At 38.5% G+C, this 27,750-nt stretch overlaps 3 protein-coding genes across 4 annotated transcripts in view; 1 reads left to right on the forward strand and 2 right to left on the reverse strand.

Moving 5' to 3' along the window:
• LOC121504520 (low-density lipoprotein receptor-related protein 1-like) overlaps positions 1-4,220 on the forward strand; it is a 167,294-nt gene extending 163,074 nt beyond the window's left edge. The window contains exons 88-89 of the mRNA XM_041779358.1: positions 557-701; positions 2,412-4,220. Of these exons, the coding sequence (XP_041635292.1) occupies positions 557-701; positions 2,412-2,552 (286 nt within the window). The 3' untranslated portion in view covers positions 2,553-4,220. The remainder of the gene's footprint in view (positions 1-556; positions 702-2,411) is intronic.
• On the reverse strand, positions 2,711-18,731 carry LOC121504530. Its single transcript, XM_041779396.1, has 9 exons — positions 18,697-18,731; positions 17,843-17,892; positions 17,636-17,662; positions 17,100-17,286; positions 6,587-6,753; positions 6,417-6,509; positions 5,106-6,326; positions 4,782-4,999; positions 2,711-4,680 (listed from the first exon to the last, which is right to left on the reverse strand). Exons 2-9 carry the CDS (start codon positions 17,873-17,875, stop codon positions 4,611-4,613), a joined length of 2,016 nt encoding a protein of 671 aa, XP_041635330.1. The 5' UTR covers positions 17,876-17,892; positions 18,697-18,731; the 3' UTR covers positions 2,711-4,610.
• Positions 18,732-21,051: 2,320 nt separating this feature from the next.
• Positions 21,052-27,375, reverse strand: LOC121504521 (E3 ubiquitin-protein ligase DTX3L-like). 2 transcript variants are annotated; one of them, XM_041779383.1, is made up of 9 exons: positions 27,333-27,375; positions 26,977-27,027; positions 26,763-26,810; positions 26,292-26,478; positions 23,440-23,606; positions 23,234-23,362; positions 21,917-23,143; positions 21,593-21,810; positions 21,052-21,485 (listed from the first exon to the last, which is right to left on the reverse strand). In XM_041779383.1, exons 2-9 carry the CDS (start codon positions 27,004-27,006, stop codon positions 21,416-21,418), a joined length of 2,076 nt encoding a protein of 691 aa, XP_041635317.1. In that variant the 5' UTR covers positions 27,007-27,027; positions 27,333-27,375; the 3' UTR covers positions 21,052-21,415. The 2 variants fall into 2 exon arrangements, with proteins under 2 accessions (XP_041635317.1, XP_041635306.1); XM_041779372.1 differs by having other exon boundaries at positions 21,917-23,146.
• Positions 27,376-27,750: the final 375 nt, after the last annotated feature.

Genomic DNA, 27,750 nt, shown 5'->3' on the forward strand with positions numbered 1-27,750 from the left:
GTTGCTGTGCAGTGTTTTGGTCCTGTGGTGAATGTTGCACCATTCTCTCAGACGATCAGAGTCTCTTCTGTTTGACAGCCCTCTTCAGAGTGGCTGCAGTGCCGATCTATTGAAAAGAAGCATTAAATAGATCTGTGTATGCACTAATCAGTTGTGTAGATCTGCCATAGTGGTGTCCATTATATTGTATTTGGTGTTTTGTGCTGTGGTTTGTATTGTGGTAGAGATGGTTAACAGCATTCTTCCAAACTCAGATTGGAAAATGCAATGTGAAAGGTCCAGCATTTCAGCTATACTTTGGATTTATTGTGATTTTAAAGAAAAGTGCGTTGCATTCTCAACTTGAAATCCAGGTCCACTATTTGTGGATTTGTTGTGCGCTATTTGAATGCTGGTTCTGTGTTCTGTGCTGTGCTGTGGCTTTTTTTCCTCAGCCTGGATGGTGGTGAGAGTCATGTGTGATAATGTGGCTGTGTCCCTGCCTGCCCTGTTTAGGCTCATTCAACCTTAACTAAGACAAAAACATATGACCTTTGTTGTTTATGTTTTCTTGCAGGGCTAAAGGCTTCCAGCACCAAAGGATGACCAACGGGGCTATGAATGTTGAGATCGGGAACCCCGCCTACAAGATCTACGAGGGCGAACCTGATGACGATGCAGGGGAGCTGCTAGATGTGGACTTCACGCTTGACCCAGACAAGGTAAGTAGAAAAAAAATCAGGTCTTTGTTTAAAGAGACAGTTTTTTTTTTTTTCATGCTTGCACACAATCCTGCAGTCTCATGCCATTGTTTTCCATCAAAAGGGCATTTTTCAATACTAACTAGGGAAAATGTGCACAAGCTTCCAGCTTATAGCACATGGCAGTCATCTATTTAAGAACAGCATGTAAAGTCAGCAGTCAGCATTTAAAGACCACATATGAATCTGACAGATTTTTCTTTGAATGTTTTTAGAACAAATTTAAGAAAAATCTTAAGAGGATATTGGTGGATGAGGCTCAGTTTCACCTCACTTTTTCATCAAAAGCTGTGGTGTATCGTGATGTAAAGCTTGGCTCTCTGTAAAGATGTGCTGCTTTGTTGAACAATGACAGTAATGCAAATCAACAGCAGAGGTCACCAGTTCCCTTTATCCCTTTATTTCATACCAAACCATTACTCACTACAAACGCAATGTCAGAGTCTAGAAAGTAAGTTTGTGTTATATTATTTAAGATTTAAGGGGACCAGCAACTCAATCGATGAATAACCCCTATCAAACCAAGCACACAGTTCAGAGACACTACAGTAAATGTAATACCAGTGCTCACTGCATTTGCACTGTAAGGGAAGGGAAAGTGTGTCTTGATAGGTAAACAATCCTTATCAAAAAATGCTCCAAGCACAGAAAGACACATGCACAGATGTGCACAGAGCTGATTGGCAGCATATCTTGATGGGCATTTTTCAACACCAGCACTGAAGCAGGTTTCTCAAGTCTCAAATACACATAGTGTTGACATGTACAGTGCCTATGAAAAGTATCGACCCCCTTGGATGGTTTACCCTTTTATTGATTTTATAAATCCCTCATAGTCAATTTAATTTGGCTTTTTGACAAAAGAAAACTCTTCAGTGTCAAAGTAAAACAGATATCTACAAAGTAATGTCAATTAAAGAAAAATATGAAAGGAAAAATAAGTGACAGCAGAAGTATTCACCCCCTTTAAAGTGACTGACCAAATTCACCAGCCAACTGGTGCTAGTAGTCACACAATTTGTGAAACTGGGATCACTGGGGGCAGTGACTGTGTCTCACCTGTATCTGGAGAGTCCAGTCACTGGTTAATGACCCGACGCATACGGCGAAAGCTACACAGAAATGGCTTAAAGACAACAAGGTGAATGTTCTGGAGTGGCTGAGTCAAAGCCTGAATCCAAGAGAGAATTTGTGGCTGGACTTGGAAAGTTCTATTTAAGCCTGATCCCCATGCAACCTTACAGAGCTTTAGGGGGTTTGCAAAGAAGAATGGAGGACAATTGCAGCATTCAAATGTACATGCATGACTGAGACTTCGGTGCTGTGATTGCAACCAATGGTGTACCTACTGAATGCTGACTTGAAGAAATATTGATGGAAGTTTTTAGGATTATTTATGCACTCATTTCTTTTACACTACATATTTTTATTAAATTGGTAGAAATCTGTTTTCATTTTTAAATTGAAGAGTTTTTTGTGGAAAAAAAGCCAAACTATATTTACCATAACTGGTTTAAAAAAATCAATAAAATGGTAAAACATGGAAGGAGATCAATACTTTCTTAGACACTGTACCTCTTACAACCCCTCTTAAAAAAAATTAAATACACCCTCATCAAAGCGTCTGCATATATTAATGATGTGATTTTTGTTTTTCTTTTCTGTTTCCAGCCCACAAACTTTACAAACCCAGTTTATGCCACTCTGTACATGGGAGCTCAGAACAGTCGCAACTCTCTGGCCAGCACAGACGAGAAGAAGGAGCTGTTATCACGTGGAGATGAGGAGCCCCTCGTGGACCCCCTGGCATAGACTGTCCATAGGCCTGAATCACAATATTCCAAACACATCCCTTTTCTTGCCTTTGAAAACAAAAAAGAAGAAAAAATGAAGAAAAAAATCTTTAAAAAGTGTGAGAGAAAATTGATAAAAAGTGTGAACACTGTATAAAATGTACAAAAATGAAGGACTACTTTTGTATGTGATTGCAGTATTATATTTTGTTCTTTTGAGATTCCTCTGGTCAAAAATGAATAACATTTTCTATGAGAGATTTTTAATTTACACTTTGTCCCTTACCCTTTACCTAAATAGCCACTACCTCTGTGCAAAATGAAATGGAAACAAGAAAAAATCTGAAGAAAAGATGCTATCATTGGAGCAATTTTAATTTTTTATTTTTGTATGAATTGTATAGAAAAGAAAAAAACATTGTTCCATTTCACCAGTGCCAACTGTTTGTTGTTTGTGTTGACTTTGAGCGGGAAAGGTAAAACTCAAAGTTTTCTAAAAATCGGTACATATGTTGTCTCGCTGGGTTTCTTAGCGAGATTGTGTGACAGATTTGTGATAGCACCGTTTGTGTATAGCACATGTACAATGTCAATACCAGATGGCAACTACAGTATTTCCACAATTTTTTTCTCAGAGAACAATGTTCATGAAATGATTGTGTTGTTGTCTTCCTTGCACAGGATACATACTTTACGGTAAAGTGTATACTGTTGGCTTTATACCGTGAGATGTAGAACAGGTATGTTTGTTTTTATCACGTTGTGTGACAGGTTGGAGCTTGCGTTGCTAAAGAGAGTGAGTGGTGATTTGAGATGATGGAGATTGAGGAAGTTGGTTATGGGTCAAACATTCCAGGCAGAGATTATACACGTGTGGAGAAGGGTGGCTGATTAGAGGAGGTCCACAGCAGATACTAAACTCTGATGGACAGTGTCCAACCTGCAAAAGGCTCTTCCTCTGAAAGGAAGTAGAAGCTGCAGATCCGATAAAACAGAAGGTAAATATAGATCCAGAAGGTTACTTTTGGTTGTCTTTTATTTCTCCTGTCCTTTTCCTTTTTTAAAAACCAGATAACATCTGGCTTTGTGACTTCATTTATCTTTCTACCTTTTGAGGAGCAATGTCTATACATCCACAGTTTTTGTAATGACTCAGTCTTAAGATCATCATGTTCATTCTTTAGTGTCTTTCTAATCTTGTTCTCTTTTCTCTGTGCCCTGCTGCTGCTAATGCTACCATTCTGGTCGCTCTGACACGTCCTTACGCTCAGCCTCTGTCCCAAAATGCTGCTTCTGTCAGAAATGTGTCAGCCATATCTTAATGCATGTGAACAGTAACACCAATCTCTAATGTAACTACGATAACAAGTTTTTATTTTGCTTACCTGTCAGCAAGTGTTATTTTATGCTGTTGTATATGTTTTGTCTTTAATTGAGAGATAAGTACAATCATTTTACTTAAAGAACATTTTTGCAAAATCATACATGCATTTTCAAAATTCTTTTTTCTGATTAGTCCTTGTTTTGTTTTTTAATGAAAAATGACACATAGCTTTTATAGTACACAATGCATGGAGGCTCAGTCTTTCTTCTGGAAAGAGAATAATGTTTAATTTTTGCTGGAGTACTTTACAAACTAAATAACAGATATTGTTATAAATAAAGTTTTAAAAAATTGTACAGAAAACAAGCCAGTGTGTTTTGTGTTTATTTCTCACAACATGTGCCAATGAATTGAAGAAAACAGGAGTTTGTGCAAGTTTATTAAAATGTGAATGTAATAACATGCATAATGCAAGCTTAAATTTTTCACTACAACTTCAACCATCATTCATGTGTTTTTACATCCTCTAAAAATATAATCAAGCTATTAAAAAGAAGAGATGTCACCAAAGAAATGTCTGATTAATATATGGATGAAGATAAACTTTTAAGCTGTAAAAGCTGTTCGCTGCACCTTAAATCAACCTTTTTTTAAAGAAAACGTCATGATCAGTGACAACAATGATGGAAAATTAACAATATTGAGCAATTTTGTTCCTCTTGATCTTGTTTTATCAAACTACTAGTCAAAGTTTCACTCAATGCCGTTAGCCTTCAGTTCCTCTCTGACTCTCCTCAGGTAATCTGGATCAGGGTACCCAAATCTGTGGAAAACGGCAACATATAAAGATTTATTTGTTACATTTTGTAAACCTTTCACTAAACTCAAGACAGAATTGAAAGAATAACAACTTCAATACTGTACCCTTGTGCTCCTCCTGTTGTTGAGGTTTTGTGGTGAATGTCATTCCAGATCACCTGGTTCTCATACCCAGTTGTTCTTGACATCCCAACAGTGAAAATGAGCTTCTGATCAAAAGCTTTCTTCAACAGTTGAAGCACTTCTTTGCCCTCTTTGTTGTCTGGTAGATATGCCCTTCTGTTAATACCATGATAGGGCTGCCCAGGATTTGGATGCTTTTCCTACAGGAGAGTGTAAGATTAGCAAAGCACACATCTGTGTATAAAGGAACTTGAAAGTTACAAGATATCCACTACTTCCCATTAACTATTAATTTAAGACATTTACCGTCTGTCTTCCACTTGGAATATTGTAGGTTATAGTTATGGTGCCGCAGTTTGAAAATCCAGGGAGTGATGGGCCGGTTGACCGCCATGTCATTTCTCCATCAGGCTGGTTTCCCTCCACCTTACCAAAGACATATTTACACACCGGGCAGATGGGTCCCTGAGTCGCCTTTGCCTGTTCCAGGCATTCCTCACAAAACTCATGCTTGCACTTCAGCTGCTGCTTCTTCGTGAATGAATCCAAGCATATAGGACATTTTTCTTCTTCGTTGTCTCCTGCAGTGGCTCCCTCTGTTTTGGGTGCATCATTGTAGTGTATGTTGTAACTTGGTTTTCTGTTCCTGTTAGGTTCACTGGAGTCCTTGTCTGATGTGTAAAGATCTTCGTTTGGGTTTATCGGTAAGTCAATGAAACCTGCGGCACCATGGGGCTGGTTGTAGTTCAAGGGGGATGTGGTGGTCTTCTGGTACAAACGAAGAGCTCTGAGGGCATGACTCTCCATTGATGCATTTCCTCTTAAGCCTCTGTAGTGAGCTTTGACTTTAACATGGTCTTTACTGTTTCTTGATGCACTGAAGCCCACACCAAACTTGTCTTCAATGGGTTTAGTTTTTAGCCGTTTCCAGGAGTCCTCCTCAATGATGAGCCCAGATTCAAGAAGAGGGTCTTCACTGTTTATTGTAATATTCACCGTAGCGTCAATAGAAGCCCCTGAGGACTCATCTCTTGACGTTACTGTTGATTCTTCATCAGGCATGTTCATAACTGTCATTGTGTTGAGGAACTTGTCGACAGCTTCTACACTGCTGCTTGGCCCGTTTACAATCATTTCTTCAGAGGACAAGGTTAGCAGGAGCTTGCTATCCTTGTTCTGGACAATTTTCAGCACTTCATTCAGCTGTTTGGGATCTCTGTTCTTCAGAGACATATCTGCGCCTTCAAATTCTGCGCCTTCAAATTCATTTTCCAAGAAATTCTGAACAAGAGCTTTGAAGTCAGAGACAGCATCTTGTGGGCTTCCATTTCCCTTGTTTGCTGTGAATGTTACATGTGCATTTGCGCTCATTGTAACATCATTCTTTGTCTGTATATGATCAATTTCCTCCTTGTAGATGTGGTTCAAGTACCAGAAAGGGCTCACTGCAAGAATACTAGTGAGCGACTCGTCACCTGTTGTGGAAACTGCTGTTGATCTGCTGAAACTACTTTGTCCCACAGGTTGCTGCTGGATGAAAATACAATGCACTGATCTCATGGGATGAATTAATCAAGAATAATATAATGACCCATTAATTAACCACAGAGTACATACAGTTTCTGACCCAGCTGAAGGAGGTGGGGCTTTTGAAGCTTTGTTTGCATTTTGTGCCATGCCATTTTTTTGTTGCCCCAGTTTTTCTTGCACCTAGAAAGAAACACCATGAACAAATGAGACTGAAGTGAATGTGATTAGTGTTCAATTATTCATCACACAGTACTCACATCTTTGGGCTCTGACTCAGATGGAGGACAAGAGTTCAGAGAAGCATCATCGGGTGTTTGTGGCACTGATCCCAGTGGTGACAGAATAACATACAGGATTTCAACTGCTACTTTCTCATCTCTGATGGTCAGTTTTTGTCCACACAGTTGCTGGAGTTCACTCAGGGCTTAAAAAGAAGAAGAATTCATCTCAAATGGTTGCAAAATAAAAATATGACTTAAAAATAGGTAAAATGCTCCTTAAAATGGATTAAAAGAGAGTGAGCACAGTGTAGTGAAAATTTGTTGATAATAAATTAATATTATCAAGTAAACCTCATAAAGAATAGGGCACCACCGCTTACGCAGATTGGTTATTTAATAACCAATAAAATATTGCAATTATTAATTAATCAAAACCTTTAATTAATTAACAAGAACATTAACTGTAAATCAATCTCATTCCTGAAGTAGTAAATTCTCATAACATTGACTCTAACATTGATTTCTCTGCTTAATAGAATGAATTCCCAAACTACGACTGTCTTTTGAAGATTTATTATAAAATCAGAAAATAACAGACATAAACCGCAGGTTATATGAATAGATAATGTAAATGAATAAACAGAACATGACTAAATATGGTAAAGAGAAAGGATGTTAACTTAGTTGGTGAGGGTGGATTATTTTAATAATCTTAACGGAAAAATTTAACCGACGGTGTAGAATTTGGAGTGTGAATTTGGAAGAAAAATAGATCTGAACTAATTTATTGGAACTTTTGGAGACATCAGCACCAGAGAGATGAATTGGATCATACCAGCTGTTCGACGAAGGCGAGGAAGAGAGGACCCGTCTGGAGGGGCCCGGAGGAAGGCGCCTGACAAGTTCTGAATGCCCGAAGCTACCGCGTGCCAACTCTGGTCCGACCCGGATGGGTTCAAGCTGGGCCGCTGCGGCGCCGATGGGTCGCTCAGACTGTAGGGACGGCTGTACAGACTCTTGTCCACGGACTCTGGGAAGGATTGTCTCTTGTTCCAAAAAAACAGCTCTTGATCGTCCAATAAAAAAATCAGATAAACTCAAACGCATTGACACCACGTGACTGCTGGCTCACAGTGAAGTCGATTGTGTGATAAAAAGGAAAACAAAAACTCTGCGTTACAAAAATCTTGCACGAAGCTATAAAAAGGTTAGGAAAAATCTTGTACTGGATAAGAAAAATTCTAAGTCTGATTGTTTATCAGACTTGGCACAACGCTTGGATCAAGAATGGGCCTAGGAGGCCCAAGGAGACTCAACAGAGCTCTCCTCAGTGAGCATCTTCTTGTAATGTCCAGACCTGACCGCTTTCTGATCTGAACCCAACTCACTCTGCAGCTCTCCAAACGAACTGCACATCGAACCCGATCTCCGATCTCCACACTGAACTGAACTCGTGTTCAGCATGGCTTCTCTTTAAAAGGAAAGGAGGAGGGGTCTGTATCCTAGATCAACCCTAAAGATCAATAATCCACTCTCCACCAGATCATCAAGTTAATCGGATAATGTAGAGATAACACAACATGTTTATAAAAACTCTAGAATACTATCAATAAACTATCACACAAACATTAGAAACACAGTTAATTGTTTATACACATAATTATACATTAGAAAATGTTTCTGCATTTGGGTGTGACGGATCATGACCACAAGGTGGCAATGTTGATCAATGGACGATTTTCAGTCTCTGTTCGTCAACTTGGAGAAATACAACTAAATTAGATCATAAAAACATAATTCAGTAAGGGAAGATGCCAGAGATTAATATGACATGTCATGCTGTTCCTTGTAAACAGACTCAACCAAATATGAACATGTCCTGTTGGAAACATAATGATCAAGACAGTTTTTTGATACTTCCAATCCTTGCAGCTTCATGTGGTCAAGATAACACAAGGAATTTATGACATGCGCCTGCTTTGTGCCACGGCTCTGTAGGAAGACAGAGTCCTTAGATTTATGAGGCCTGGTGCAGAGTTTCTTACAGTTTCAGGAAGACAGGATTTAGTCTAAGGAGGTTTACCATTTGGTCGACCAATCGAAAGATTCAGATTTTAAGGTGTTTATCTCCGTTGGAGCTGTCTTTCATCAAAATGGCAGTTTAGGAGTCCTACTGCCTGAGAAACTCTTGTTTTTTGAATGTGGTTCCTTGATAAGTTGTCAGCCATGGGGGAAAGCGAGTCCCCCCCCTTCAGTGACATTCCTGAAGGATCTCTGAAGGTGTAGGTTTAGGAAGGAGAAAGGATCTCTCCCCCCTTGTATCATTATCTTTCCTCTTTAGAGGGTGTGAAATCAACAGCCTTAGATTTTGGTTTCAACTTTAGTTGTTCTGGATAGATTCTCACTACAACAGTAAGAGGTACTTTTGGAACAAGTTACGGCACCTGCTATGAACAATCTGTTTCTCATTTCTTTTCTAATTGTGACCTGTATATTCAAGTGCTGTTTTATTTATTTATTCCTTATGCCCCACCCCTAAACCAAGATGGCAGCATGTCCTTTGTCTGTTAAATATTTGTCTGTGATCTGCTGTTTTTAATGGATTTTTAAGCATTTTTTTTATTCTTTTGAAAATGGCAGTCGGTTCTTTTAATGGAATATTTCACAAACATATGTGGACTGTGGCTGTTCTTGGAATTTGAGGGCTACATCCTCCTGGAGCTAACTGGCCCAACACTACTACACCCTCTTTGAGCTAACTAGCCTGACACTACTACACCCTCCTGGAGCCAACTGGCCCAAGCTTGTGCTGTCTACTAGGGTTTTTTTTGCCCACTCAGAGTTCTGTACTGTTCACTGCTGATAAAAGGTACAAGTTGTGGATGATGGTATTTTTTACTACCTTTATATGATTATTAGCCTTTTTGGATCTGGGAAGCAATTGTTCCTGGAAACACTGGGGAAGAACTTCTGACAATCACCTCAATTTGAAGAGCGTTTGTTACAGAGGCACTTGCTCTACAGCTGTCCTGTATACAGTGCAGCCACCGATTTAATTGGATCGCGATATAAAATTGTTGCCAGCTCTGCCCAGAGACCTACCTAAACTTCATTTTTTTTTTTTTTTTGCTTTGTATAATTATCTCACTTGTCCTCTCAATGGAGAGCGCTGTCTTGCTTCAATATATCAAAGAACTGAATCAAAATCAAATGTGAAACAGAGATTGTTGATTGTCTTACTTCTACTTTTGATGGGCAATGTGCAACCAAACCGTGGCCCTAAGCTGAAATGTACCCAGACTCCCTCTGATTTTAAATTGTTGTCTGGTATAAAATATGTTCATCTTAATGCTCGCAGCTTACTACCAAAGATGGACATGGTCAGAATTTGGGTTAAATTAACTGGTGCAGATGAAGAAATCAATGTACTTGGGTACAATGTTTATTGTACTGACAGGCCAAAAAAAGGCAGAGGTGTAGCTATTTACATTAAATCAAGATTTAATGCCTCAATTGTTCTGTCTCAAGCAATCTGTCAACAAATGGAATTTTTGGCCTTGAATGTGGAAATTGAAAACTCCCTGTCTAGGGCTGTTGTTGGATGTTACAGGCCTCCATCTGCTTCAAAGGAGACGTTACATTCATTAAAGCATCGCTTGTCTAAATTAAATTACACTGAACTACTTATGGCTGGGGATTTGAACTGGGACTGGCTAAATGCAACTTCTGATGAATTCAAAAGGTTTTGTGACTCTATTAATCTCACCCAGTTAGTCAACCTACCCATTAGGCCTAATCTTTAAAGTCCAGATAAATCAACTTTGATTGATTTGATTTTAACAAGCTTGCCTCATAAGTTCTCTTCTCTGGGTGTCTTCTGTAATGACTTAAGTGATCATTGTGTTGTTGCTGCTTGTAGAAACATTAAGATTCCAAAATGTAAACCACGCATTGTTTGTAAGAGGAATCTTTAACATTTTAACGAACAAGCTTTTCATCATGATTTGTCTATGGTTAAATGGGAGAACATAGGTCTGCTGCCAGATGAAGAGCTAGCTTGGACATTTTTTAAGGAAAGTTTTATGCAAATTGTAAATAAACATGCTCCTTTAAGGAGATACAGAGTGAAGGGATGAGAAAATCCCTGGTTTTCACCAGAACTGGCAGATATCATACATGAGCACAACATGACATGGTACAATGCAAGAAAAAGTGACTCTAACACTGATTGGTCTGTTTTCAAACGGCTTAGAAATAAATGCACTTCCTTCATCAAAAAGGCCAAATCAGAATATTATTTGTCTGTCACCAGTGAGAACCTCAATGATCCATGGAAATTCAGGAAAGTGATTAAGTCTGTCTGTGAATAAAAGCCCTCAGGTTCTTCCTACATTTGTTCTCAAAGATTCAGTCCCATTTTATGATAGAACTGAAGTCTTGAATTGTTTCAATGAGCATTTTATATCCTCTGGTTCTTTGTTTGACACTGCGGGAACTTCCTCAGTGAATCCCTGCTCAGAATCTCCAGTGTTTTCGAGAGGCATCTGGCTGCAGCCCTCGAGCAAACCTCTACGCTGGGGCGTTCGGCTGGAGACCTCTACGGTGGGGCATGATGTACATTGCCCAAGCCATGGACCTCTACGCTGGGGCGTTACGTATATTGCCCGAGCCGGCGGACCCCTATGCTGGGGCGTGACGTATATTACCCGCGACGAAATTTCAGCTCTATCCGCTTGCCGATAGGCTGACCCTAAATCTAACCAGTCGGATTTTAATGCCTAAACCGAAGCAGTCGGGTTTTAATAGCATAGACCCAGTATAGACCCAGCGTCTGCTACTGCACGGTCCAGCCACTGCTACTGCATGGTCCAGCGTAGACTTGGGCAATGTACGTCACACCCCAGCGAAGAAGTTTCGCCCCACCGTAGAGGTCTCCAGCCGAACGTCCCAGTGTAGAGGTTTGCTCGAGGGCTGCAGCCAGACCCTCTTGGTGTTTTCTGGAGACCCTATCAATTTCGTACCTTTCACTGTCCAGGAAGTGCATAAAGCTCTAAAAACACAAGATCGCCAAAACCCCTCTGGACCAGATTTGATAGAGCCTTACTTTTTGAAGTTGGCAGTGGATTTTGTAGAAGAGCCACAATTCTTTTTAATTTTTCAATCAAGAACAAAAAATTCCATCAGTTTGGAAATCAGCTTTTGTTCTCCCTTTACTAAAAGGAGGTGATCCCGCTGTTCTGACCAATTATACACCAATATCAAATTTACATGTTTTATCCAAAATCCTGGAATCTCTAGTTTGTGATCAGTTGAAAGAGTTTCTATACTCCTCTTTAGACCTCTCGTCAACCCTGTCAAAGGACAAAGGAGCCAAAAAATTAGGATGGCTCCAGGACCTTCTCCTGTCTGAAAGTCTGCGCAGAACAGCTGGCACTGATCTTCACCCAGATCTTCAACAGATCCTTGGAGCTGTGTGAGGTCCCCTTCTGCTTCAAACACTCCACCATCATCCCAGTCCCCAAGGAACCCTCCATCACGGAATTAAACCACTACAGGCCTATGGCCCTAATGTCTGCAGTCATAAAATCCTTCAAGAGACTGGTGTTGAGCTACCTGAAGGACATTACAGGCCCCCAGTTGGACTCCCTGCAGTTTGCCTATCGAGCAAACAGGTCAGTGGAAGATGCAGTAAACATGGGACATACATCCTGCATCACCTCGACTTGCCAGGAATGTACACAAGGATCCTGTTTGTGGATTTAGCTTGGCATTCAACACCATCGTCCCTGAACTCCCCCACCACAAGCTGTCTCAGCTCACTGTCCCGGCCTCCACCTGTCAGTGGATCGCCAGCTTCCTGCCTGAAAGGAGGCTGCAGGTGAAGCTGGGCAACTTCACATCCAGCACCCGGACCTCTAGCACTGGCACCCCCCAGGAGTATGTTCTCTCCCTACTGCTCTTCTCCCGCTACACCGACTGCACCTCAGGGGATCCATCTGTGAAACTCCTGAAGTTTGCTGACGACATCACAGTCATCAGTCTTGTCTGGGACAGTGATGAGTCAGCATACAGACAGGACGACAGGAGGTAGATCGGCTGGTTCTCTGATGCAGTCAGAACCACCTGGAGCCGAACCTGCTCAAGCCTGTGGAGATGGCAGTGGACTTTAGGAGACACCCCCCCATCACTCTCAAAAATACTATGTCCACTGTGGACAGACAGTGGCAGTGGAGACAGTGGAGGGCAGACCCGCCATCGATCCACGACTTATACAGGTCCAGGGTCAGGAAACTGGCAGGATACATCTCTGCAAAACCCTCACAAACTGTTTAAGCTCCCCCCCTCATGCAGGTGTTACAGAGCACTGTACACCAAAACCCCTCAACACAGAGGCAGCTTTTTCGCCCAAGCTGTTGCTCTGCTGAACTCTTAACGGCCACAGAGGGCCAAAAACAAAACTGTGCAATAACCTTGAACAACTCACTTTACTGCAGATAACTCTGTACCTAATTCTGTATTTATTGTACTTATAATAACTTATTACTAATTTTATCACACATCCTGGTAAGGAGAATGTCATCCCCATATCCATATGTATGCACACAGTATTTCTGTAAATATGGCATAACTATAACCATGTTTAACGGCTTCATAAACTGTACCTCATGTTCATCACTCAGCTGCTCTAACTGCATATATTTATATAGTCATAGTCTCTCTATCATCAAGCAACCTTTGCACCTTTAGTCCTCTTGTTTGTATAAGTTAAATGTTCAATGTTCACAGTGTATATTTTCCTGTGTACTAAGAGAGTAAAGTTTAACCGGAGTCAAATTCCTCATATGTGTGCACATGCCTGGCCAATAAAGCTGATGATTCTGATTATTGTAAATTATGATCAATATAAAGTGACTTTTTGACCAAAAAAAACCCCTCTTAAGTGTCAAAGTGAAAACAGATTTCTACAAAGTAATATCAATTAAATAAAAATATGTATGGTCAAATAAGTAACTGCATATTTTTAAGTGATGAAATATCCATCCCCTCTAAAGTGACTGACCTTATTCAACAGAGGTCCAGCCAATTGGTGCTAGTAGTTTCACAATTAGTGAAATGGGGATCATTTGAGTGCAGTGAATGTGTCTCAAGTTATGGTGGTATAAAGACACCTGTGTCTGAAAGGTCAGTATTCCTGGCTACCATTATACCATGAAGAAAGAAAAACACTCCAAGCAACTCAGAGAAAAGGTTATTGAAAAGTATTGGTCAGGGGATGGATACAAAACCAAAGGCACTGAACATCCCCCAGAGTTCAGTTAAATCCATAATCAAGAAACAGAAATAATGGACATTTGTAAATCTGCCTAGATCAGGCTGTTCTCACAAACTGAGTGACTGTGTAAGAAGGAAACCTCTTGAGAAAGGGCACCAAGACACCTATGACTACTCGGAAGGAGTTAAAAGCTTCAGCAGCTGAGATGGGAGAGACTCTGAATACAACAACTGTTGGCCTGGTTCTTCACTAGTCAAAATTTCACTGATCTGGCAGAGAAAAACTCATTAAATTTGGGCTTGAGCTTGCCTAAAGGCATGTGAGAGACTCCATGTTCAGGTGGAAGAAAGTCATTTGGTCTAATGAGACCAAACTGGTGCTTTTTAGCCATCAGACAAGACGCTATGTTTGGTGGACACCAAACACTACATATTACCACACTGTGAAGCACAGTGGTGGAAACATCATGCTGTGGGGAAGTTACTCTGCAGTAGGCCCTTGAAGGCTTGCAAAGGTAAAGAGTCACATGAATGCAGAAAAATACAGGAAAATCCAGAAGGACAATCTTATTCAGTCTGCAAGAGAACTACGGCTTGGGAGAAGATTATTTTCCAGCAGGACAATAACCCAAAGCATAGTGCTTAACAAATTTATTAGACCACCACCCAAAGTAAGGTTTATGCCACAGCTGCCCTAAATTAACAGCATTGGTAATTACCAAAATCATTTTTTATGTTTCTGCAATGGTTAATACACCAATATGTAGAAGCTCTTTAACCTAAATGATATTTTTAATGCTAAAATATAATTATTATTTTTATCCATGAAATTTCAAATTTATTGATTTACAAAAAAAATGAAAAAATAGTAAAGCACATTATTATTTCTTGATTAATGTGTCAAATTATGGTTATTTACTTGCATTCCTGAACAGAAAAATGAGTTTTAGTGGTTGAATGTTATGCTTGATTAATTTCTAACTTCTCAGAGAAGCCCTGTGAGCCGGCTCAAACTTGGGTATAAAAAGGTGAATTCAGTTTGAAATTCCTCATTCCTGTTCAAAATGGTTAAAGTGGAGAGCTCACTGAAAATAAAAGAGTCCACGTTAAAGCACTTCATGATGCTGGATGGTCTCTGAGACAAATAGGGAAAGACATAAAGTGTTCTCACAGTGTGGTCAAGTATGCTTTGGAGTCAACTGACGAGACTGGTACTTACAAAATGCGCCAAGGAAGAGACAGGAAACCAAAGTTAACTGAAACAGATGTCAGACACCTCAAGATCTGAAGTACTAGAGACAGAAGGAAGACCACTGCTGATCTTCAGGCAGAGATGAATGCTTCTAGATCAGAGTCTGAGAAAGTCTCCAGAATGACCATAAGCAGATGACTGACGGAACAAGGCTTAAAAGGAAGAATAGCTGCTAAGAAGCCATTATTGAGGCCTGCAAACATCAAGAAACGCCTCAGATTTGCCAGGGAGCACAAACACTGGACTGTTGATGACTGGAAGAAGGTACTCTGGATGGACAAGTCCAAGTTTGAACTCTTCGATCAGCATCGTCATGTTTATGTCCGCAGAAAAGCTGGAGAAGGTTTTGATGCCAGATGCATTGCACCCACAGTGAAACACGGTGGAGATTCCATTACGGTATGGGGTTTCATTTGTGGATACAGCATGGGCAAATGAGTGAAAATGGACGGTATCATGAACAAGAGCGTCTACCACAACATCTTAGTGCATCTTGGAATTCCTTCTCGACTGAATCTGATTGGTCATGGGTTCATATACCAACAAGACAATGACCCCAAGCATACTTCAAAGCTGTGCAGAGACTATTTGACCAAGAAAAAGAAATGTGGAGTACTGGAACTGATGGACTGGCCAAGTCAAAGTCTGGATTTGAATCCTATTGAACAAATTTGGGATTTAGTAGATTCAAAGATTGATGGCACAAAAGTGTCATCTAAAGCAAGTCTGTGGGAACAGCTAGAAACTATTTGAAACTATTTGAAACTCAATAACAAAAGAGACTGTGGAAAAGTACATAAAAACAATGGCAGCAAGAATGCAAACTGTTATCAAGGCCAAAGGAGGCCATACAAAATATGAAGTTTTTTGGTTATTATGTGTGAAAAAGGACTATTTAGTTGTTTCAGTTTGTTATTTGCCAAATAAATAACAATAACATTTTCACACAAACAGAAAATTAAAAGAAAATCCCCACCCCTCTTCCCCACCCTGTAGTCCAGACAACTAACCCTATCCCTAGACAACTATGTCACAAATAATGGAATCCTTTCCTCCATACCGAGGAAACGTTATCCTAAAATTCAGAATGAGGAAACACTGAAGGTTAGGTTAAAATCTTAAAACAAAGTGACAGTAAATAGATTAAAATGGAATGAAAACAGAATAAAAGGATACTAAAATAAGAATAAATCATTCAAATTTAAATAAACTACTAAAAAGAAATCCTGAAATTAAAATAGAGTGAGATTAAACCTAAAACACAAACAAAATTAAGATAATTAAATAGCAAAATATTTTTAAAGGTGGTGTCCAAAGTCTTTTAACAAAAATGTGATCATCTATCACTATATTAATACAGAGCTAATATGCTAGTCTAGGCTATTTGCAGTAATTTCTTCACTTTGCTCTCTCTGGTAAAGCCGGACAAAAATAAGAATATTACCCCATTTGAGGTGTAACAGATGAAATTTACATACTCTAATCTCCAAATAGCTCTAATAATCACTTGCAAAGTAGCATTTAGACATAAAGGACCTGAAGTTGTGCTCACATTTCACGTAAAGTATCATGGGGGCTAGGAATAAGGTGGATTAAATCAATAATAGGGTCCTACAGCCACTCAACAGAGACTGAAGAAAGAAGTTGTCATGATGTACAGCTCAGTGTTTTCTTTTTCTTTTTCAAGGAGTGAAAGAGCTATGCAGTCATCTTTTTAACACAGTAGCTGACCCTTTTGCCTAGTACTGTGTGAGTTTTTTTTTTCTCAGATTACAAATTTGAATAACATATCCAAATAAAAGACTCAGTGTAAAAAGACATTATTACTAAATATTGTCTAATAATGGCTGTTACATTGGTTAATCCTTAATCTAAAATGTTTTACAACAGAAATTAGCATTTTTTAAAGATTATATCATTGATGTCACTAAAGGGACATGTAGTCTCACTCCATCTTAGCCCAGTGTCCAGCTGTGTCTTGTTAGCTGTGTTCATTTTATATAATGATATTCAGTCACACTGTACCTGGAGCTGGTGTGATCTTAACTGCAGCTCTCCCATCGTCATAGACTTTGGAAACATGATAGTCTACTGCAAAGCTGTTTTTGTTGGCCCATGCCTGGAGAGCCCTCTCTAGTTTTATATCACATTTTTTTGGCTGAGGACCCCCTGACCATTTGATGGAGAGAGTCACTTGAGCTTCACTTTCATCCTGTGGTAGAACAGAATCAGTCAACAGTACAGTCAATGAAAATGTATGGCTAAACACACAAGTGAAAAAAAACTCAACATCATTAAATTAAAATACAATTTAGTAGAGTACTTTAGTTTTGAAAAGCTATAAAACCTTACACAATAAAAGTTTTCTTCAGTAAATTAGATAAAAAAGAAGACAGGCACAACACAGAGCAAGGTGATGCCAAAATATATGTAATGTAGCCCAACTTTAGGAATGTAACTTCATACTTTCACACACACATTAGGCTCCAGAAAACAAACAGCCCTGTTGGGAAATCACAAAAACACCCTCACACAGACACACACCCTAACAGCCTACCTACCTGATCATAGTTGTCAGAATTTGTCCACTGTAAAAATGAGATAAGACAGGATATTACATCAGGAGAAATACCAAGGAGATCATATTGAAAACAAATTAATTCATCTTATGGAAAGAGGCCCACGGTAAACATGGCCTTTTCACATGATAATATAACTTTATCATCTGGTTTAACACTTGTTTTTCACTATTTCAATGCTCAACTCACGTCCATGGTCTCCTCTGCATCAATGTATGACATTTTGATATTTTTGTTTCCTGGAACACACATAATATATTTATGACAAAACTGACAAGAATGTTGTTGCAGCAAGTTAAAAGAAAACATTGGTTTGGTTTAATACTATAAAAATATCATCTAAAACTGTCAATGGTGAAAAGCCACTAATTATATTTACCCAAGTTACTGTAATTGAGTTGCCTTTTTGTGTACTTGTACTTTAGTCAGTACTTTCAAAATCACTACTTTTACTTTTGCTTAAGGATATTTTGGGGGAAGTATTGTACTTAGTTACATTTTAAAAAGCATAAATTACTGATAAAAAATAAACAATAAAAGCCAAAAAGAGGAGGTTTAAGCTTTCTGACAACAACAAGACAATGGTTTAAGTTTGACCCCCCCCCCCCCCAAAAAAATGACATTCAAAGACATAAAGGCCTACGAAGAAAATGATCTCACATGTCATCCTGTTGCGTTTCACCTTAGATTAAGTACCACCCTATAATAAACAACGCTGTTGGAGATCCATATTCTCTTGTTTATATTTCTCATTGGAATTCCCTTATGGATCACAAGTAGCTACTCAGTACTCAATAGCCTTCTAAGCAAGTAAACTTTAAATGACTTACTTTTTAGTTTTACTTGAGTAAAGTTCAACACAAAAAATAAATATACAATAGCCCGACTTCGACTTTGGCAAAGACAGTCAAATGCAAACTATTATAGGCTGTCAGTTGGTAAATTGTTCAATTTTAACACAGGAGTTCGTCAAAGACAGATTCATCCTCTTTTAAAGAATGTAGAAAATCTTTTTAAAATGAATTAATCACGCATTATGTTACCTTTCTTCCCGGAGCCTCGCTCTTGAAACGCTGAATCTTCCTGTTGAATGAAACTGAAAGCTTCGCGAGACATGTGACGTCACATTAAAGCTCGCTCTGATACAAATAGAAATGATTTTCTTTTAGGAGAACTCAAACCTCTGGAACATACTTCTTCCTATGTTAAACTTTACCTACCAGTGTGCTACATTTATCTGACAGCTTCATGTAACAGATAGTGACTAGCTATGGAGTAGAGGTGCCTGGAGATGTGAGTATAAGGGAGAGCTATTATGGATTTAACATTGGAAGAGTTTTAAATACACTAGTACATAACCACTTCTACATGTTAGGGTCAAAGCTAGGTGATCACTTCAGTGTTTACTCACTTCCTCCCCAATTCTACATTGGGGTTGTCAAGGCTGAGAACAGCTGTATGTAAATCATACAGAATAAAAACTTATAATGTAAGGATTTTTAAAAAACCAGTCCATCTAACTTAATAGACTGATATCCTTGGGTCTACAATAGCTATAAATGTGGGTGGAACTTCTAGTACAATGATGATAATAGCAAAAACACATCTCAATCAAGAGACAAAATGCGAATTTAACGATCATCATCATTATTATTATTATTATCATTATAATTATTATCATTATTATTATTTCAAACAAGTTTTGATGAAAGAAAAATGTGCATTTTATCAGCAATTACACTCCATCTTGATGGCTTGTACTAGAAGGCCAGATGAGGCCAATGGCGGGAAAAGGATACCCCCCTGTGGAGGATATCAGGTGGTGGTGTTAATGAGATATGCAGGATCAGATGAGTAAACTTCTGAGAAGCTGGACCAGGACTCTGATAAGGTGGCTTGGAGGACGTAACAGCGGTATGCAGAAGAGAATGAGCTGAGCAGAAGACCTATGAGGATCTGGACTTGATGCTTATGAACTGCATTTGCACTGTAAGGGAAGGGAAAGTGTGTCTTGATAAGCAAACAATCCTTATCAAAAAATGCTCCAAGTATATTATAAATATATGTACATATATAATAATAATAATAATATATAATAATATATATACACAGTGCTAAACAGATTTATTAGACCAACCTAACCCTAACCAAAGGAAGGTTTATGCCACAGCTGCCCTAAATTAACAGCACTGGTAATGACCAAAATCAATTTTTATGTTTCTGCAATGGTTAATACACCAATATGTAGAAGCTCTTTAACCCAAATATTTTTCATGCTAAAATATAATTATCATTTTTATCTATGAATTTTCAAATTTAACACTACGACGAACTGAAAAAATTGCAAAGCACATTATTATTTCTTGATTAATATGTCAAATAATAGTTATTTATTTGCTTTCCTGAACAGAAAAATGAGTTTTAGTGGTTGAATGTTGGATTGTCTTTGAGACAAATATAACAGGTGATCTAATAAATTTGTTAAACACTGTGTATTAGCTATATAAAGCACAGAAAGATGCATGCACAGATGCAGATGCAGGAAGCTGATTGGCAGCATATCTCGATGGGCAGCATTTTTCAAACACCAGCACTGAAGCAGGTTTCACAAGTCTCAATTACACTGTTTACATGTACAGTACATATGAGAAGTACTGACCCCCCCTTGGATGGTTTGCCTTTTATTGATTTTAAAAATCAATCATGGTCAATAGTATGTTTTTGGTTTTTTTTTTTTGACAAAAAAAAAAATATATATATATATAAAAACACTCTTTAACGTCAAAGTAAAACAGATTTCTACAAAGTCATCAATTAAAGAAAAATATTAAACTTAAGATAAGTGACTGCATAAATATTAACCCCCTTTAATGTGATTGACCAAAGTCAACAGCCAACTGGAGCTATTAGTTTTCACGTTTGTGTCTCATGTGATTGTAGAATTAAAAAACCTGTATCTGGAGTCTGGTCACTGGTTAATGTGTTCCAAAATGCTGCTTCTGTCAGAAATGTGTCAGCCATATCTTAATGCATGTGAACAGTAACACCAATCTCTAATGTAACTACGATAACAAGTTTTTATTTTGCTTACCTGTCAGCAAGTGTTATTTTATGCTGTTGTATATGTTTTGTCTTTAATTGAGAGATAAGTACAATCATTTTACTTAAAGAACATTTTTGCAAAATCATACATGCATTTTCAAAATTCTTTTTTCTGATTAGTCCTTGTTTTGTTTTTTAATGAAAAATGACACATAGCTTTTATAGTACACAATGCATGGAGGCTCAGTCTTTCTTCTGGAAAGAGAATAATGTTTAATTTTTGCTGGAGTACTTTACAAACTAAATAACAGATATTGTTATAAATAAAGTTTTAAAAAATTGTACAGAAAACAAGCCAGTGTGTTTTGTGTTTATTTCTCACAACATGTGCCAATGAATTGAAGAAAACAGGAGTTTGTGGAAGTTTATTAAAATGTGAATGTAATAACATGCATAATGCAAGCTTAAATTTTTCACTACAACTTAAACCATCACTCGTGTTTTTACATCCTCTAAAAATATAATCAAGCTATTAAAAAGAAAAGATACATTACCAAGGAAACATCTGATTAATATATGGATGAAGATAAACTTGTAAGCTGTAAAAGCTGTTCGCTGCACCTTAAATCAGCCTCTTTTTAAGAAAACGTCATGATCAGTGACAACAATGATGGAAAATTAACAAGTTTGAGCAATTTTGAGCAATTACTACTAAAATTTTCACTCAATGCCATTAGCCTTCAGTTCCTCTCTGACTCTCCTCAGGTAATCTGGATCAGGGTACCCAAATCTGTGGAAAACAGCAACATATAAAGATTTATTTGTAACATTTTGTAAACCTTTGACTATGAAAAAAATCAGGACAGAATTGAAAGAATAGTGACTTCAATACTGTACCCTTGTGCTCCTCCTGTTGTTGAGGTTTTGTGGTGAATGTCATTCCAGGTCACCTGGTTCTCATACCCAGTTGTTCTTGAAGTCCCAACAGTGAAAATGAGCTTCTGATCAAAAGCTTTCTTCAACAGTTGAAGCACTTCTTTGCCCTCTTTGTTGTCTGGTAGATATGCCCTTCTGTTAATACCATGATAGGGCTGCCCAGGATTTGGATGCTTTTCCTACAGGAGAGTGTAAGATTAGCAAAGCACACATCTGTGTATAAATGAACTTGAAAGTTACAAGATATCCACTACTTCCCATTAACTATTAATTTAAGACATTTACCGTCTGTCTTCCACTTGGAATATTGTAGGTTATAGTTATGGTGCCGCAGTTTGAAAATCCAGGGAGTGATGGGCCGGTTGACCGCCATGTCATTTCTCCATCAGGCTGGTTTCCCTCCACCTTACCAAAGACATTTTTACACACCGGGCAGATGGGTCCTTGATTTGCCTTCGCCTGTTCCAGGCATTCCTCACAAAACTCATGCTTGCACTTCAGCTGCTGCTTCTTCGTGAATGAATCCAAGCATATAGGACATTTTTCTTCTTTGTTGTCTCCTGCAGTGGCTCCCTCTGTTTTGGGTGCATCATTGTAGTGTATGTTGTAACCTGGTTTTCTGTTCCTGTTAGGTTCACTGGAGTCCTCATCTGATGTGTAAAGTTCTTCGTTTGGGTTCATCGGTGAGTCACTGAAACCTGCGGCACCATGGGGCTGGTTGTAGTTCAAGAGGGATGTGGCAGTCTTCTGGTACAAACGAAGAAGAGCTCTGAGGGCATGACTCTGCATTGATGCATTTTCTCCTAAGCCTCTGTAGTGAGCTTTGACTTTAACATGGTCTTTACTGTTGCTTGATGCACTGAAGCCCACACCAAACTTGTCTTCAATCTTGGACTTTTTCTTAGAGAAGGAAGTTTCAATCCGTTTCCAGGAGTCCTCCTCAATGATGAGCCCAGATTCAAGAAGAGGCTCTTCAATGTTTATTGTAATATTCACCGTAGCGTCAATAGAAGCCCCTGAGGACTCATCTCTTGACGTTACTGTTGATTCTTCATCATGCATGTTCATAACTGTCATTGTGTTGAGGAACTTGTCGACAGCTTCTACACTGCTGCTTGGCCCGTTTATGATCATTTCTTCAGAGGACAAGGTTAGCAGGAGCTTTCTATCTTTGTTCTGGACAACTTTCAGCACTTCAATCAGCTGTTTGGGATCTCTGTTCTTCAGAGAAATATCTGCGCCTTCAAATTCATTTTTCATGAAATCCTGAACAAGAGCTTCAAAGTCAGAGACAGCATCTTCTGGGCTTCCATTTTTCTTTTCTTTGATGAATGTTACATGTACGTTTGCGCTCATTCTAACATCATTCTTTGTCTCTATATGCTTAATTTCCTCCTTGTAGATGTGGTTCAAGTACCAGAAAGGGCTCACTGCAAGAATACTCATGAGCGACTCTTCACCTGATGTGGAAACTGCTGTTGATCTGTTGAAACTACTTTGTTTCTCAGGTTGCTGCTGGATGAAAATACAATGCACTCATCTCATGAGGTGAATTAATCAAGAATAATGTCAATAAACAATAATTAACCACAGAGTACATACAGTTTCTGACCAAGTTGAAGGAGGTGGGGCTTTTGAGGCATTGTCTGCATTTTGTTCCTCCAGCGGTGGAGGAATATTACACCCAGAGCCATTCATGCCATTTTTTTGTTGCCCCACTTTTTCCCGTTCCTAGAAAGAAACACCATCAACAAATGAGACTGAAGTGAATGTGGTTAGTATTTAATTATTTATCACATAGAACTCACATCTTGGGGCTCTGACTCAGATGGAGGACAAGAGTTCAGAGAAGCATCATCGGGTGTTTGTGGCACCGATGCCAGTGGTGACAGAATAACATACAGGATTTCAACTGCTACTCTCTCATCTCTGATGGTCAGTTTTTGTCCACACAGTTGCTGGAGTTCACTCAGGGCTAAAAAAGAAGAATAAGAATTAATTTAAAATGCTAGTAAAATAAAAATATGAAATGAAAAATGGATATAATGCTCCTTTAAAATGGATTAAAAAACAGTGAGCACAGTTTCATCTGAGGTACTTTTGGAACAAGTTATGGTGCCCGCCGTGAACAATCTGTACCTCATTTCTTTTCTGACTGTGACCTGTATGCAAGTGTTTTTTTTTTTTTTACAGATAAACCATCTCCCTTAGCTGTTTTTAAATAGTCAGACTTGTTACTTACTGTCAATATTTGTAGTGTAAAATTAAAAAAAAGGAAGAAGCTGTTTATTGGAGGTGCTGCAGATCCCCCTCAACTGATACCTACCTGGTGTCTGGGGTTTTGGGCATTTAATTCTAATGTAATAATATGAAAAAAAAATCTTTTTGTTACCCCCTCTGCATTTTTAAGCTGAACTAAGGGTTCAGTGTTAATTTCAGTCCATTTATTAACCTGATTAAAATTTCTCACAGGGGCTTTAAAGAATGTGCAGGTTGTTTTTTTTTTTTTTTTTTACATCTAAGACATTTGCACAATGGGTCGGTTTCTAATGATTAAATTTCCATGTTAAAAGGTTTTGCAAGTAATTTAAATGGCTTATTGACTTGTCAGAGCAGCAGATGCAGCTTCTTCCTCACATCTCAATAAAATACAATAAACATATGTAAGGTAAAATAAGTGACTGCATAAAAATTCACCCCCTTGAAAGTGACTGACCTAATTTAACAGAGGTCCAGCCAATTGGTGCTAGTAGTCTCAAAACTAGTGAATTAAGGATCACCGGAGTGCAGTGAATGTGTCTCAAGTGATCATAGTATAAAGACACTTGTGTCTGGAAGGTCCAGTCAGTGGTTAATCAGTATTCCTGGCTACCATTACACCATGAAGACAAAAGAACACCTCAAGCAACTCAGAGAAAAGGTTATTGAAAAGTACAAGTCAGGGGACTGATACAAAAAAAAAAAAACAAAGGCACTGAACATCCCCCAGAGCTCAGTTAAAGCAGCAGAGATGGGAGAGACTCTGAATACAACAGCTGGTTCTTTCGCCGTCATAGCTTTATGGGAGAGTGACAAAGAGAAGGCCACTGTTGAAGAAAACTCAGATTAAATTTAGCCTTGAGTTTGCCAAAAGGCATGTGGGAGACTCCATGGTCAAGTGGAAGTGCTTTGGTCTGATGACACCAAAATTGTGCTTTTTGGCCATCTGTTGTGAATTAATTCCTGTTTAAGGTTACAAGATGCAATGTTTCATATTCACCTAGTAAAAAGGGTATTACAGGTGTTAAAAGTAACTATTTTATTTTTTATTGTTTTAAGTAAAGAGCTTACTTTATTCTGTGGTTAGTATCATACATTTAACACTAAAACGGAAGTGCTTTTATTTTGAAGTCACAGGAGGAAACACGTCATGTGTTGATGTTAGATTGACAATGTTATGAAGCAGCGGAGCAGAACCCCGCGAGTGTAACCCCCTTTTTTTTCTTTGTACTAAATGCTACCTTCGAAGCGGTAAATGTTGCAGCATGAAAGATACCCGTTTGTCATCATTGAAGCTTCCACTACACGACACCATCAGACTAGATGCTATATTTGGTGGACATCAAACACTAAAAATCCCCACAAACACACCATCCCCACTACGAAGCATAGCAGTGACAGCATCATGCTGTTGGGATGCTTCTTGGCAGCAGGCCCTTGAAGGCTTGCAAAGGTAAAGAGTCACATGAATGCAGCAAAAAAAAAAAAAAAGGAAACTCCTGAGGGACAATCTTATTCAGTCCACAGGAGAACTGCGTCTTGGGAGAAGATTTATTTTCCAGCAAGACAATGACTTAAAGCATACAGCGAAAGCTGCACAGAAAGTTTAAAGACAATGGGGTGAATGTTCAAGTGTGGCCGAGTCAAAGCCCAGATCACAATCCAATACAGAAACTGTGGCTGGACTTGAAAAGGGCTATTAATGCCCAATCCCCCATGCAGCCTGACAGAGCTTGAGCAGTTTTACCAAAAAGAAAACAAACAAAAAAAAGGAGTTAAATTGCAGTATCCAGATGTGCAAGCCTGACTGAGACCTATCCACAAAGACTTAGTGCTGTGATTGCAGCCAAAGGTACATTGAATGAATACTGTCTTATTTTACATTACAGGCTTTTATTGACGTTACTTTGTAGAGATCTGTTTTTACTGTGATATCAAAAATGTGTTTTTGTGTCAGTACTGTAAATCCAAATTCCTACAGCCATGTAAGAAAGACTGAAGAAAAAAGTTGTCATGATGTAAGGCTCAATGTTTTGTTTTCCTTTTTTAAAGGACTGTAAGAGCTATGGAATTGTCTTGACTTTTTTTTTTCCACAGTAGCTGACCATTTGGCCTGGTGCGGTGCGAGGTTTTCTTTCTTGGATTATAGGTCCGAAAAACTTATCTGAAAATCAAAGACTCAAGTGTGCAAAGATATTAATACTAAATATTGTCTAATAATGGCTGTTACATTGGTTTATCCTTAATCTAAAATGTTTTACAACAGAAATTAGCATTTTTTAAAGATTATATCATTTATGTCACTAAAGGGACATGTAGTCTCACTCCATCTTAGCCCAGTGTCCAGCTGTGTCTTGTTAGCTGTGTTCATTTTATATAATGATATTCAGTCACACTGTACCTGAAGCTGGTGTGATCTTAACTGCAGCTCTCCCATCGTCATAGACTTTGGAAACACGACAGTCTACTTTAAATTTGTTTTTGTTGGACCATGACTGGAGAGCCTTCTCTAGTATTATTTTACATTTTTTTGGCTGAGGACCCCCTGACCATTTGATGGAGAGAGTCACTTGAGCTTCACTTTCATCCTGTGGTAGAACAGAATCAACAAACATTACAGTTAATGAAAATGCATGGCTAAACACAGAAGTGTAAAAACATAATTTAATTAAAATACAATTTTGTACAGGACTTTCATTTTTGCAAAGCTAGAAAATCTTACACAATAATCGTTTTCAACCTTGCCCAGCTTTAGGAATGTAACTTCATACTTTCACTTTCACACACACATTAGGATACAGAAAACAAACAGCCCTGCTGGGAAATCACAAAAATACCCTCACACAGACACACACCCTAACAGCCTACCTACCTTATCACAGTTGTCATTAGATGTTGAAGTTTGGTCAGAATTTGTCCACTGTAAAATGAGATAAGACACGGTATTACATCAGGAGGAACTCAATGAGATCATTTTGTAAATAAATTAATTCATCTTATGGGAATAGGCCCACTGTAATTATGGCATTTTCACATGATAATATAACTTTATCATCTTGTTTTTCACTATTTAATGCTCAACTCACTTCCATTTCCTCTGCGTCACCGCCTGACATTTTGAGTTTTTTTTTTTTTTCCTGGAACACACAAAATATATTTGTGACAAAACTGACTACAATCTTTGTTGCAGCGAGTTAAAAGAAAACATTGTTTGGTTTAGTTCTATAAAAATATGAAAATATGAACCCGTCCGCATAGTTCAACAGAAAAAAAGAGGGCAGCAATGGCTCGACTTCGGTAACGAAAGCCAGACTCAAACTATTGAAGGCTGTTATTTGGTTAAATTGTATAATTTTAACACAGGAATGCTTTAAGGATACTTCGTAGACTTTTAAAGAATGTGGAAGACTTTTAAAACGAATTAAAGGCGCATTTAGCTTACCTTCCTTCTCAGAGCCTCACTCTTCAAATGCTGACTCTTCCTGTTAAATGAAAGTGAAAGCTTCGCGAGACATGTGACGTCACATGAAAGCTCGCTCTACAAATAGAAATGTTTCTGTTTACGGAGAACTTGATACTGCTTTCTATGTTAAACTTTAACCACCAGTATGCTACATTTATTTGACAGCTTCATGTAACAGATAGTGACTATCTGTGGGGTAGTGGTACCTTGAGATGAGAGTATAAGGGAGACCAATTATGAATTTAACACTGGGTAGTTTAAGTTTTAAATATACACAACCACTTCTACATATCAGGGACAAAGCTAGGAGACACATGATTACTTCATCCCCAATCCTACATAGGGGTTGTCAAGGCTGAGAACAGCTGTATATAAAATTATACAAAAAAAAATGAAT

Source organism: Cheilinus undulatus, linkage group 3, assembly GCF_018320785.1.
Source record: "Cheilinus undulatus linkage group 3, ASM1832078v1, whole genome shotgun sequence".
Classification (NCBI taxonomy): Eukaryota; Metazoa; Chordata; class Actinopteri; order Labriformes; family Labridae; genus Cheilinus; species Cheilinus undulatus.

Bases quoted from the DNA above. Each gene is read 5' to 3' on its own strand.
- LOC121504521 (XM_041779372.1), bottom strand. From the start codon at position 27,006: ATGTCAGGCGGTGACGCAGAGGAAATGGAA. The intron at 23,363-23,439 runs GTGAGTTCTATG...GTTTCTTTCTAG, and splicing joins CTGAGTCAGAGCCCCAAGAT to GAACGGGAAAAAGTGGGGCA. The intron at 21,811-21,916 runs GTAAATGTCTTA...ACTCTCCTGTAG, and splicing joins TTCCAAGTGGAAGACAGACG to GAAAAGCATCCAAATCCTGG.
- LOC121504530 (XM_041779396.1), bottom strand. From the start codon at position 17,875: ATGTCATACATTGATGCAGAGGAGACCATGGAC. The intron at 17,287-17,635 runs GTAGGTAGGCTG...GTTCTACCACAG, and splicing joins ATTCTGACAACTATGATCAG to GATGAAAGTGAAGCTCAAGT. The intron at 4,681-4,781 runs GTACAGTATTGA...CGTTTTCCACAG, and splicing joins ACAACAGGAGGAGCACAAGG to ATTTGGGTACCCTGATCCAG.